The following is a 13719-nucleotide window of genomic DNA, read 5'->3' as shown; positions in this document are numbered from 1 at the left end:
TCTTCTATAGAAATGCATCAAAAGTTATTAAGCTTATAACTTGTTAGCTTTTATTATCATTTGATTAAATAATATTAAAATAAATATGTAGACTTTTTATAATTTGAGCTAATCTACAAACATGATATGTCTAGATTAGTAAATGTCTCTATCTGAGTTGTTGCGGAGACAGCAAATATTTGAATGTACTCTAGTACAAAAGCTGAACCAACAAGATAAAGCTAAAATCGGTAGAAGATAAACCAACATATGCAGTTTCATTAAAATTTCCAAAATTTGCAGCTATCTCTCAAGTTGGGCTAGAAATAGCCTTTACCTAAAAAGACATTCTCTATTTAGCTATATTGTATATGTAGCCTCAAACTGTCTTAAAATGTAAATGAAAGTGTTACCATCCTAGTTTTATTGTTAGTAAATATTCTAAATAATTGATACCTTGATATACATATACATGTAGCTGCTGAACCAGTTTTTAATAAAAACATATTGTTGCCATGTTAACATTATTGGCCAACCACCAGACTACAACTAATTCAGAGTTTTGCCAACATATGTGTATGCGTAACAAATGTTAAGTCGCTGCTCCAAAATAAACCAAGGAAATATAATTCCCATAATTATATAGGTTCGTAATTGTTTGAAGAAAATGCTTTATAATTTGTTATTGAGAGCGACCATGAATTTCACAAATGATCAGTGCTCGCATATCCATAGTTTTAAAATAAATTTTAAGCATTCAAGTTATGAAAATTAAAGCTAATGTTTGACCTTTTGTTAGAACTGACAACTCCTACAATAATAAGTTGAATGCTTGTTTAATTAGGCTTTTAGCTTTTAGTCACATTCTTTTTAAAACATAATTTTGAATAGTGCCAGTACAGTAAGTGAAATAGCTTTTTTTTATATTATGTTCTAGCTTGTAGTGCATAAGACCTTGTTCAACTAGAACTAGTGTGCCTGGACACCCGTACGCTATACAAAATAAACAGCATTGCTTCTCTCCAGTGCTGTTGCAAACAAAGACTGGCATAAATTCAAACTTTTCTGCCTATTTTATATTCTGAAAAGGTTAGATGCATAGCAGAGAGCCTGGCAGTTTATTATAGAAGTTGCCATCAGAGTCACTCCTTTCCTATTGTAATTAATATGGTGCAGTCCATGTTGATATAGTATTCACTTGGTCAAGTTTTTTTAATATGGTGTAGTCTATGCAGTTCATTGTCTCAACAAGAATTGTCAATTTGTAAATGCTAATGGTTAACACAGCTGCCGGCGTGTTTAAGCAGCTACAGCTATTAGCGCTGCTTCACCTATCAAGCTCCAAGTCTCCGGCGTTTTTCAAACCTGACCATTTTGGCAGTGACTATAACTAAAAGCTTAGGCTAAATACTGTTCTTATTATCCATAGTCTACTCCAAGGTGAGTTTTAAAGAAAGAGGCATTTCAAAATAACTTTGGTTCATCATAAAACAAAACAATTCGCTGGATTTGAGTATTAAGCATGTTTATGCTTGTGGGTTTCGCACCACTGATTCGGTGAAGAAAACATGGATGTCACAAAAAATGAGAAAATATTTCATTTGTTTTCAAGTACATTGGTAATTGGTCAGTTGGTTGATGCAGCTGCTGCCTGTTGCAATCTGGACATGGTTAGGTTTAATGGTTTCCTACTCTGTACAAAGGTTCTACTACAATTGTAACTTTCGCTAAATAATTCTCTTACTAGTGTCCCTTTTAGCACCTCAATGCTCTGAAGACCATAAACATTCATAAAAAATGGTAACTAAAAATGATTTATCTGTATACAATAACTATAAACAGACTTAACAACAAATTTAAATTAACATTTTTCAATGTTTCGCATTTTGAGTTTTGAATTTCAAAGTATAATTAACAACCTGCAAACACAAACGTTGAAGGTCGACCATTTTTCAGTCTCAATTGTTTGATTTTGGGTCTTTGTGTTTTGACCGAGATTCGAGGCAAAAAAAACAACCTCGGGTTAAATTCCAGCAAACCAAAACAGATAAAATGTAGTTAACTATTTTATGATATTTTCTAACGTTAACCAATCATTCAACTGCAAAATGGCAGGATTTATCTATAAAGTAACAGCAACATGGAATCACAATTCCTAATATTGGGTTCCAGCATTGCACACCAAATTTCTAAGTGCGACATGACATCACTTGTCTGTTTATAGGAAATCACAAGTTATTCGCAAAGTTGAGCAAAGTTAAATACAATTTTGGTTCAAATTGAGACTTCATGAACATAGCTGGCAGCAACATCAGCAGTGGTAGCAGTATGGGTAGTAGTACAGGTTAGTAGTACTGATACGCGATTTTAGATCTAGTTAAGACTTCATAAACACCTACATTGCTACAATTGTAGCAATTAAATATTGAATATAAAATTTATAAATTAGCTTTAGAATAGTTTGTATTTTAATTACAAAAAGTTAGTAGATTGTCAACTTAAGGATTAATTGCCAATACTAATGTTGTTATAGAACAAGTCAATCAAACAGGAGGACTGAGCATATTTTATTACCAAATTTATAGAAAACCTGTATATTAGCAAAGATACTGAACCAAATAAAAACAAGTTTGAGACAATTACATTGTAGAAGTACCTATTGTACCACTCAATTTGGCCATTTTATAAGTAAAGATGTATAGTAAAGTTTTAAAAGTAAAATTTTATATATTAGTAAAATAATCAGTTTTCAGTTTTGGCATAATGACAGCATTGAAGATGTATTTAAAATATCAAGCAATCTGCTACTGACATTGCACGCTGCTATAAAAAGGCATAAGAAAATATGCTATTACTTTCCAAGCAACCTACAAACTTACCGTAAATAAAATTAAAAATAACTAAAGAAGTCAATAATAGCTAAATGAGACTGTGAACTTCTTTCTAGAGCAAAAATATCACATCTGTGTTCACTGAGGCTATCGGCTATGCGTATCAAATCTATGTCCGCTGAGGCTATCGGTTATGCAAATGTTTCTCGAGGCACATAGATTAAAATTTGCTTTGGCAAATAGCCTTGCACCTAGCTGCAAATATAGGCTTACAAAAATGATATAAATGGTTGCCCCAATTTCGTTTATAATACCTATGTTTATTTTTGAAGTCAATCGTAGAAAACATTCTAAAGTTGCAAGAGAATTGAGTTACACACAGATAGTCTAAAGACAGGTACACAGTCCACTAGTTGGTGCTGGCCATAGACATAGATGTATGCTGTTTGTTACACTATCTGCGCGTAAAATCTATCCGTCAATTGATGGCACTTCATGAAGTAATCTAGTAGCTATCTGATTTGTCGGAGTCCCTCATCGTATTGTCCAATCATCTGGTAGGCAACGCCAAAAAATATCAAGCCATGTAAAAGCATGGTCGTTGCTGCAGACATTGGCAACCCAAACTTTATGTGGTCACCAGCTGAAATCACCATTCCAAAACGATCATTAACAATCAACATATAGATCTTAATTGCATAGTTAGTCACAAGCTTTAAACACGTTAGGAGATATGATTTTTGTTGTTTTTTGGCCAACCATGACTTCCTTAAAATATTATTTTGATTTATTAAATTATATGAAACACGACTGCAGTCTCAAGTCTCTGATTTTAGTTCAAGTATCTTTATTTAATATTCTCCGTACTTTGCGATGATGTGATGTCCTCTGACATTATGCAAATATTTCTGTTTGCCTTTGGTGTTCTAGGCAATTGTTAAAACTAAAAAACCTGATATACATATGTATGTATGTAGATATATACATGTATATATATTTAAAAAATTATTTCCTCACCCCGGTTAACCCGTATGGGTGGTAGTAGTTTCTGATCTAACTCGGGTCTCCTACCAGAGACCTGGGAGTTTGAGCATTCGCCTCAAGATCTTAGCTGTTTCCAGTAGCGCACTTTTCTGCAACTCACCTGAGTTGATTGCTGTTGGTATTTGGGCAAGCCACATTTTATGCACTGGTGTTATTGCGCCCAGTGCCCCAATGACTACTGGGATTACTGTTGTTCTTACATCCCAGCATTTTTCAATCTCTTCTCCAAGAGGGAGATATTTCTCTACCTTTTCTTTTTCTTTGCTGGCTATATTGTAGTCATTGGGTACTGCTATATCTATTATAGTAGCTCTCTTGTTCTCCTTGTCCACCACCACTATATTTGGTTGGTTTGCCAGGACATGCTTGTCAGTCTGGATGTAGAAGTCCCAGAGGATCTTAGCGCGATCATTTTCATTGACCTTACCAGGAGTTTCCCACCAGTGTTGTGGTTTATTAAGGCCATACTCGTCACATAGACTTCTATACACAACACCTGCGACATGGTTATGCTGCTCAGTGTATGCATTTCCCGCTAGCTGCTTGCATTCACTGATGATGTGTTGGATGGTCTCAGGTGCATCTTTGCACAGTCTGCATCTAGGATCGCCTCTAGTGTGATAGATCTTTGTTTGGAGTTGCCTTGTTGGGAGCAATTGCTCCTGGGCTGCCATGATTAGCGATTCTGTATTGGCCATTAAGTTTCCTTTGTTTAGCCACATATATGTCTGGTGAAGATCGCCAACCTTAGATATTTGTCGGTGGTAAGCACCATGAAAAGGTTTCGTGTGCCAGTCAATTTCCTCATCAGCAGGGCGAAGGTCCATTGTAAGAGCAGCCGATTGAAATTCAGCTAGCAACTTATCTGAAGTGGCCATGGAGGCTGCATAGGCTTTGATGCTTTGCTCTTTCTCCTTCACTGTCTGCTGTAAACTTTTGAGTCCCTACCACCATCTTTCCTATCGATATACAATCTAGTAGTATCAGATTTTGGGTGGAGTGCTCCATGCATGGTCAGCAGTTTACGAGTTGCTATATCTGTTTCTTTGATGGCTTCCTCAGTCCACTTTATTATGCCTGCTGGATATCTTATTACTGGCAGTGCGTAGGTATTTATTGCCATGACTTGGTTCTTGGCATTGAGCTGGCTCTGTAGGACCTGCCGAAGGCGTTTTTTGTTTCAGTAATGGCTTTGTGACATACCTCGGCTTCGTGGTTGATGTTGCTTTGCATAATCCCCAAGTAGTTGTACCCTTCTTCTATATCTTTGATGGTATATATATATATACATTTACAAGTATGTATATACCTACGTATATACATGTATATACGTAGGTATATACATACTTGTATATATACACATGTATATATATATATATATATATATATATATATATATATATATATATATATATAGAGTACTCAAACTCCCAGGTCTCTGGTAGGAGACCCGAGTTAGAGCAGAATTTACCACCCATACGGGGTATCCGGGGTGAGGAAACAATTTTTTATATATATATATATACACAATTATGTATATACCTACATATATACATGTATATACATAGGTATATACATACTTGTATATATATATATGTATACAGGTATGTATATACCTACGTATATACATGTATATACCTATGCATATACTGTCTCTCTGAAAAACTGGACTCAAACTTGTAACACTCAAAACTGATATATACATGTAAATTTGTAGATATATACATGAATATGCCTACGCACCCACGCATATACATGTATACACCTACGCATATACATGGATATACCTATGTATATACATGTATATACCTATGCATATACTTATCATAAAACTCTGATCACCTTGTAATTTTGCCTGTAACTGTCTCTCTGAACAACTGGACTCAAACTTGTAGCACTCAATTTATGATACGGAGAGTCTATCAACTTTATCAATCTGACCAGCATATGGAATTGTAGAATAAGCTTTACTATAATAAGTGCCATGTTCCATGACGTTAAAAAATTATTGCGTAATGGAAAAGTTGTAAGAGCATACTGCGAGAGCTCTATGCGTTACCTAAGGTTTGCTTAATGTGAAATAGGAAGCCCTCTGCAAACAACGCCCTTGCAATGCCTTCCCATAAAGATAATTACCTTTAGAGAAATGTGTTTATGGATTGTTCTCATAAAACTTATGTAGCAATTTGCATTGAAAATTTTTTTCAAGACACTGAAAATAAATTTTTGGCAATTTTCCAACTGCATACCGACATGTACCAAAAAGCTGGTATTTAGCAACATATGAGCTTGTTAACACCAAATGGCTGGCATTATAACACATGTGACAAGTGATTCATATTAGTTGACATATTGCATGCCACCTGTATCAGGTGGTAAATAGTGACTGGCTTACATCAGGTGACATGTGGCATATGATTTGTATCAGGTGACATGTGACAACGGCTTATATTCATATCAATTTTCATGACAACTATTTTGAATCAGGTTGCATGAAGTGAGTGGGAGATTAAATGACATTTGGTCCATGTGACTTGAATGGTAATGTGTGACCTGTGACATATGACATACAGCAGGAGACATGCTGCGTCATAAAGCAGGTACCCCCTTAATCACCTATAAGCATTTGATGATGTTTAATAAAAAATTGGAGTGGCTGACACATGAGGCTGTTTACGCACAAACTGACTCACCATCGTGCCAACCTCCACTCAGGTCAAGGCCATCATCACTGCCATCATTTTCTGATGAATCGCCTCTCTAGGGGATTCTGTTATCGGCAGGAAGAACGCCTGACCGTTGAGCCTTGTAGAAAAGGAAGGAGTACTCAATGGCCAAAGCATATTTAGAGTCTACAAAAGATACTGCTATGCATGAAAGGGAAAAAGAAAATTTCTATAAATACTGAGCTCAAAAAAAGAGTGAATATAAAATTTATTGGAAGCCTTTTTACGTTATATACCAACCGTAAGTGGTAGCTGCATAGTCATAGGTTATCTCGAAGCACGGGATAAAGCCATCGACATCAATACCGTTTAAACTAAAATATATAAATCTAAAATGAACATGGAAAATCTGTTGTTTTCAAATGATCAGACAGTTATATAACTGTCTGATCAAGTAATAACAACAGTTGGGAAAAATCGACTACATATTAGTAACATGAATAAAAACATGCTCTCATACTTACCTCTACGGCAAGGATTCCCAACCAGGGAGGAATTCTCCCCTAGAAGGGAACTTTGATGATACAAGGGGGGAACAGAGAGGTGTCTGATTTTTTAAATTTTTAATTTATGTACTGCAATGCCATGTGAGTTTGAGGTTCATCATTTAACATTTTGTTTTTGTCTATAACACTAGTTGCTAATAATGAGCTAGCAGTCAGAACCCAGATATATGTCAACACATCCATCCAGATTTTGATTGGATAGTAAGTTAACCTAGTCATAAACCGATTCACCGCCATGCTGAAGGTCATGTATTGTTGTGTGTTGCGTGCAGGCTGTATAAAAATTAATAATATGTTGTTAAATGTTTAGATATGTACAATAAAATGGAATTATAATTGTTATTGGTTGCTTTAGTCAGGTGAGTTAAAAGTGTGGGGAACCAAATTTATTAGAATGCATTTAAAGAGAACTGAGTGAAAAAGGTTGGGAACCCCTGTCCTATGAAAACATTTCCATTTCTTGTTCACTTCAAGGCGATTTAAAACAAGAGTATTTTAACCAGCAAAGCTGGTCAATAAATCAGAATTAAGAGTATAATTATATCAAAAGCATGTATTTAATCTTGGAACACATATACGACAAATGTTGCCAACTCTGACTCAAATGTTGCTCATAAAATGTATCACGCTTAACTGAGCTCATCTGAGTTTAACCCTGCTAAGTTGCAGAGATTATGCTTGATTACAGGTTCAAACAGTTAATATCTAGCTTTACAAAAAGTGATAAAAAGTAAAGTAATGGAATAAGCAGTTGTTCAATGATAAAATCTATCTTACCAATCAGAAAGCATAATATAAATCAATATGCAAGTATGTATATTGTTTCTATAAAACTATATATGCAAACAAAATAAAACATACAAGCTAATATGCAAGTATATACAAGTTCTGTTCCCTCACTGATACATTTAAGATTTTTACAGCTTGCCTCTTTTGGAAAAGATCTGAATGAATATTGATGCCGAGGTTTGTCACTCGTGACAATCCTTGGCATCAATATTGGCGCATGCTCTTGAGCAAACGATGATTTGATTGGTGACTAGAATTGTTTAGATTTGAAAGAATTGAAAAGCTTTGGCTCCGAGACTTTGCTAACTAACTTCGCATGCATTAGAAACATAACTGAGTAAGTAGTCGTTCAAAATGAATTGATGACAGCTTTAAAACAGTTAACAATGGTTTAATAAAGCTGTCTTTAGCCTTTGTAATACTATATGTGACATTAGAAAGTGTAATGCTTAAGTAAGGTTTGATTAGATGATATGACATCAGCTCACAGAATTACCTCAAACCTGTACTAGTTTATAAAACAATTTCAGTGACTGCTTAAATTATCATGAATAGAACTTATCATCAGTACAGATAATATATGCTCATGTGCAAATGAATGATGCAAAATAGAAAGTGGCTTAACTATAAACGTTACTATTATATAAACTTAAAACTTAATAAATGTTACTAAATATATTAACATAGATTTAATAATATTTAATATTGTACTTGAAAATGGTGTTCAGCACTAACAAAGCCAAGGAGATTTGTTGGCACTATTGACAAGTTACCATGGTAACAATACAATTATGATGGATCCGTGATAACAATGGTAAACTGTAAAATTATTAAATTGATCTAGATGTTGGTGAATGGGCCAAATAATAAAAATGAGATTTTCTGGAGTTGTCTACTCCTACATGGTTTAGACTAACATCTTTTGGCGAATGCAATTTGCATAGAATGAGGCATAATAGTCTCTGCTCACTTGACAGTAAAATCCAGACGAAATTTATCCCCTGCTGCCATTACTCCTTCTCTGTCCTTATTGGTCAAACTGTACACCTTGTTGCTGAGCTTTGTTACCACAGCATCATTGTCCTGCAGAGTACTTACATATTTCACTCAACTGGTGGTGTAGATCTGTTACTAAAGACTATGTTCTACTGAACGACTTTGTGCTGAGTAGATCTTACAACTTAGCCAAGAACAGCTACACAATCCATTAGGTAATCACTGCATGACATAAACAAGTCAAATTGAACAGCATGTTACTTCTTAATGTACATTATCTATCATGCTCATTATTAAAGTTTGATATTAGTTAACTTACCTACAAGACACTCATTTGCACAGTCATAACAAGTGACATTGAACTACTTACATAAACAGCACTAACAAATGACATTGAACCAATTACCTGAACAGCACTTACAAGTGACATTGAACTACTTACCTGAACAGCACTTAGAAGTTACATTGAACTACTTACCAGAACAGCACTAACAAGTGACATTGAACTAATTACCTGAACAGCTCTTACAAGTGACATTGAACTACTTACAGGAACAGCACTAACAAATGACAATGAACTACTTACATAAACAGCACTAACAAGTGACATTGAACTACTTGCCTGAACAGCAATTATAAGTGACATTGAACTACTTACCTGAACAGCACTTAGAAGTTACATTGAACTACTTACCAGAACAGCACTAACAAGTGACATTGAACTAATTACCTGAACAGCTCTTACAAGTGACATTGAACTACTTACCTGAACAGCACTAACGAGTGACATTGAACTACTTACCTGAACAGCACTAACAAGTGACATTGAACTACTTACAGGAACAGCACTAACAAATGACATTGAACTACTTACATGAACAGCACTAACAAGTGACATTGAACTACTTGCCTGAACAGCAATTATAAGTGACATTGAACTACTTACCTGAACAGCTCTAACAAGTGACATTGAACTACTTACAGGAACAGCACTAACAAGTGACATTGAACTACTTACAGGAACAGCACTAACAAATGACATTGAACTACTTACATGAACAGCACTAACAAGTGACATTGAACTACTTACCTGAACAGCACTTATAAGTGACATTGAACTACTTATCTGAACAGCACTAACAAGTGACATTAAACTAATTACCTGAAAAGCACTAACAAGTGACATTGAACTACTTATATGAACAGCACCAGTCAGTTACTATGATGTAATTACCAGCACAACACTAAAAAGTCCCTATATGGAAGTTACCAGCGCAGCCCTAACAAGTGACCATGTTTTAGCTAACACAAGTGCAACCATCATTTCCGCCATTTGAATTTGTTTAATCTATACCTACGATAGTTTTATCAATACAGGGAACCACAACTCTTTACTTTGGAACTACAAGTATCACAATTTGAGTATATTTGTAGTTCAAGATACAGATAGAATGAGCTCACTTGTAAGCTGTTGGTACTGTGGTTAAACATAAGTGTAGCGTCCCATCCTACAATATCCTGTGAAATTGTGAGCTTTATTCTTTCATCATAGCTTGTGAAATAGAAGCCAAGGACATTTATACTTCCATCACACCCATAGACCGGCTGAAACCACAAACACACAAATACACATGTGTAACAACCTAGACAAGTTCTGTCAGTCTTCCTATTAGCACAGAGAAAAGCGTGTAAAAAATTTACAAATGTACAACTTGAAAAACACGCAAAATGCCAAACTAAAAGGCAATAAAATTAGTAGCTATGTGATTGATAAGATATGCAGTGTATGCCTTTGTATGATTATGTACAACACTTTGCAAAATATGATAAAATTGTTGAAATTTAAATGCATTTTTGCGTGATAACGAGATGAAACACAATGCAAATATTTACAATGTAAAGCGACTTATCTGTTATAGCTGCATTGAATCTATTCAGTTTGGTGGAACAACTCCAAATAATTTGCTTTGATCTAGATTATGTGTATGGCCACAGGAAACTATACATCTATAGCAGCGTGAATTTTCTAAAATGTTGTTAGAATAATAAAACTCATGTTAACATAGGTGCACTGACAACTGAATTGGGTTGTCAAAGTTGGTATGGTAAAACTTCTATAACATCATTAGACACATGAGCAATTATTCAGATGCCAGTAAGGCTGAAATGGTACACTAAATTTCCCACTCCGAACAGAAGATCATACTCACCGCAAATAGCTTACAAGTAAAATTTCAAAGTAAATAAACTTATTTGCAAAAAAAAAATTTCAAAATGATTTTAGAAAGATTTATGGACACTAATTTTTTACAGAGGAACGTTCTTATTGAGGGCGACTGTACCAAGTGAAACAAACCGTTTAGAAGAACTGCAATACCTGGTAAGTTGTTAGTGAAACCTTATCTTATAGACGGTGAAGGCCTATCTCAGTCACTTAATTTCAATGGGGTTTTCAATATATGACTGAGGTAAAAACAAGAATTACTGTGTAAACTTATCATCTTATCTACTAGTAAAAAACTTCACTGTAGCAAGAAATGTTTTATGGTAGCCTGTGATCATATGAATGCGTTTGAGGTTTGAAGAGTTGGCTTAGTAACAGAATACCTAGTTTAATAGGTACTTATAAATGCTAAAGACTTCCAACTCCACAGTTGACTTGAGTTAAGTTCATAGTTAACTATTATATTATGATTATATGAATGACATGAGTATACTTGTATATTTACACTCAAAAATAGTCCCAGCATCGACATGTTCAAGCTTATAGAATTAATTTCATCAGATATAATTTGGCGTTGAGCCACTGTACAAAAATTCTCATGAAAATAAACTAACTTCAAGAAAACAGTAGGAGATGTAACTTATGATAATGTTGACAACGTTAATAATCATCATAATAACATAGTTTTAATAACAAAAAACTGTTTTAACCAATTCACATTTCTACTGAAACAACATAAAAACCTTTTAATAGATTCAGTGTAAAAACAAAAATACAAAAAATTTGCCAAATAGTAGCACAACAAAACCAGAGCCCAAATGCTTTTTCCATTTCAATAGTTAAACTAAATTATGTATATAATTACCACAACTCTGTTCACAGCTATCCAAACAAGAGCAACCATCAAATACTTCCGTACCCTGTCCATCATGTAGTGAGACAGACAGCAAACTCTGGACATCATACGATACCACAGCTATTTGTACCTTATAGCATGCACCCCATCAAGAAAACTCTTTCAAACCTTTCACATTTGTGAGTAGATATGAGGGGAAGCATTTGACTTGCTTCATTGAGTTTGTAAAGAACATAAAACACGAATTCACGTGACAGCCTTATATAAGGCCAAAATCTTTTTTAAATGATGCTTATTTGTGTCTTTTCACAAAATATGCTACTAACAAATTTGGGAAAATTGTTAATCTGTCAATGTACTTACATAACTAAAAAATAAACACTCCTCACTTGGAATGTGAAAAGTAGGCAATATGCGCATATAAATGCATTAAAGCTAATGCATCTGATATCAGCCATGTACAGATAGACATAAAGAGAATAACAAGTTATATCACCATTCAGCTTACATAAATAGATTTCCAGAGTTCCGTCATCTACTGTACATATCACCATCATGTGCCGGCTTAAGCCAACCCACCCATCCAACTATTGGAACATTAAGAACATTACATAAAAGGATGCCAGATTGTCACTAGAAGCTAGTAATTGGAGCTCATATTGAATTCCTGCAAGAATGCAACTTAGGATATACGCCTTGCCGCACCCTCAATCAGCAACAACACCCAGACAATAACAACCTGTGTCATGCGATGTACAAAGATTCTTATCTAGTATCAATCTACACCAGAAAAGGGATTAAAATTAGAGCCCCTGAAATTGAACCTCTGAACTCCTGAAATTACAAGACTCGGAGTTGAAAACCTAAAACGTTTAGTTTCACTCCTGGACACCAAGGCTAACTTTTAACCAACATAAAAAGACGCATATTCACTCATATGCTTTGTTCTGTCAGCATAGCTTCAACATGGCAGGCAGACGTGTCAGCAGATTAAGTGGAAGAGTTGCTTCCCAAAAGAACAAGAGGGTGACTATATTTTAAATCTGTAGAATTTACTTTATATTCTTATAATTTAGTCTAGAGCAGGGGTTCTTAACCAGTGGGAAATTTCTCACCTGTGGGAAGTTTGAGGATTTGAGGTGGGAAATTCTCAAGCTTCAGATTGAGAATATCGGTTATGCACATTTCAAGGATATAGCTGTTGTACTGTATTTTCACCACATACATGATGCAGATACATGCTTTTATTGTGGGTACAACTGTATTAATACGGAAAACAAGCCTCGAGATGTATCAAGCAGCTTATTGGATAATTAGTCTACATTGCATCAGCTATGCATCACTACCATACTACTGAGGCATCACACAAGCATACACCAAACATACCAGAGCTAGTAAAAAATAAACAGCAGTGGAGGGCCCATTAAGATCATGACTGCTAACTTTGTACTGTGCTGTTTTTATTATAATTAAATTACTTTATTGTTGTGTTTATCTTGAACATATTTTTCCATAAATAAAAAGTATATCATGACAAACTATTCATAAAATATGATTTCTATCACAGTTCAATTAATAATTGATTCATTTTGACTGCATGGCAAAACGCTATCCTGCAAAGCCTCCTCTTGCAATCTGGGAGATGCAAAAATACCACAATTTTCTGCTGCTAGAGAGAGGGAAATCTTGAAGTGTAGTTTGTCCAAGTGGGAAATACACTGAAAAAGGTTAAGAACCACTGGTCTAGAGTGAATCTTATTATATCTTT

At 34.8% G+C, this 13719-nt stretch overlaps 1 protein-coding gene across 1 annotated transcript in view; it reads right to left on the bottom strand.

Moving 5' to 3' along the window:
• Positions 1-6614: 6614 nt before the first annotated feature.
• LOC137389111 (uncharacterized) overlaps positions 6615-13719 on the bottom strand; it is a 28208-nt gene continuing 21103 nt past the window's right edge. The window contains exons 12-16 of the mRNA XM_068075478.1: positions 12563-12618; positions 10333-10476; positions 8846-8958; positions 6821-6894; positions 6615-6706 (exon numbers count right to left, since the gene is read on the bottom strand). Of these exons, the coding sequence (XP_067931579.1) occupies positions 6615-6706; positions 6821-6894; positions 8846-8958; positions 10333-10476; positions 12563-12618 (479 nt within the window). The remainder of the gene's footprint in view (positions 6707-6820; positions 6895-8845; positions 8959-10332; positions 10477-12562; positions 12619-13719) is intronic.

Source organism: Watersipora subatra, chromosome 1 (assembly GCF_963576615.1).
Source record: "Watersipora subatra chromosome 1, tzWatSuba1.1, whole genome shotgun sequence".
Lineage (NCBI taxonomy): Eukaryota > Metazoa > Bryozoa > Gymnolaemata > Cheilostomatida > Watersiporidae > Watersipora > Watersipora subatra.
The sequence above is the reverse complement of the archived record's forward strand: the minus strand, read 5'-3'. Positions and strand labels throughout refer to the sequence as shown.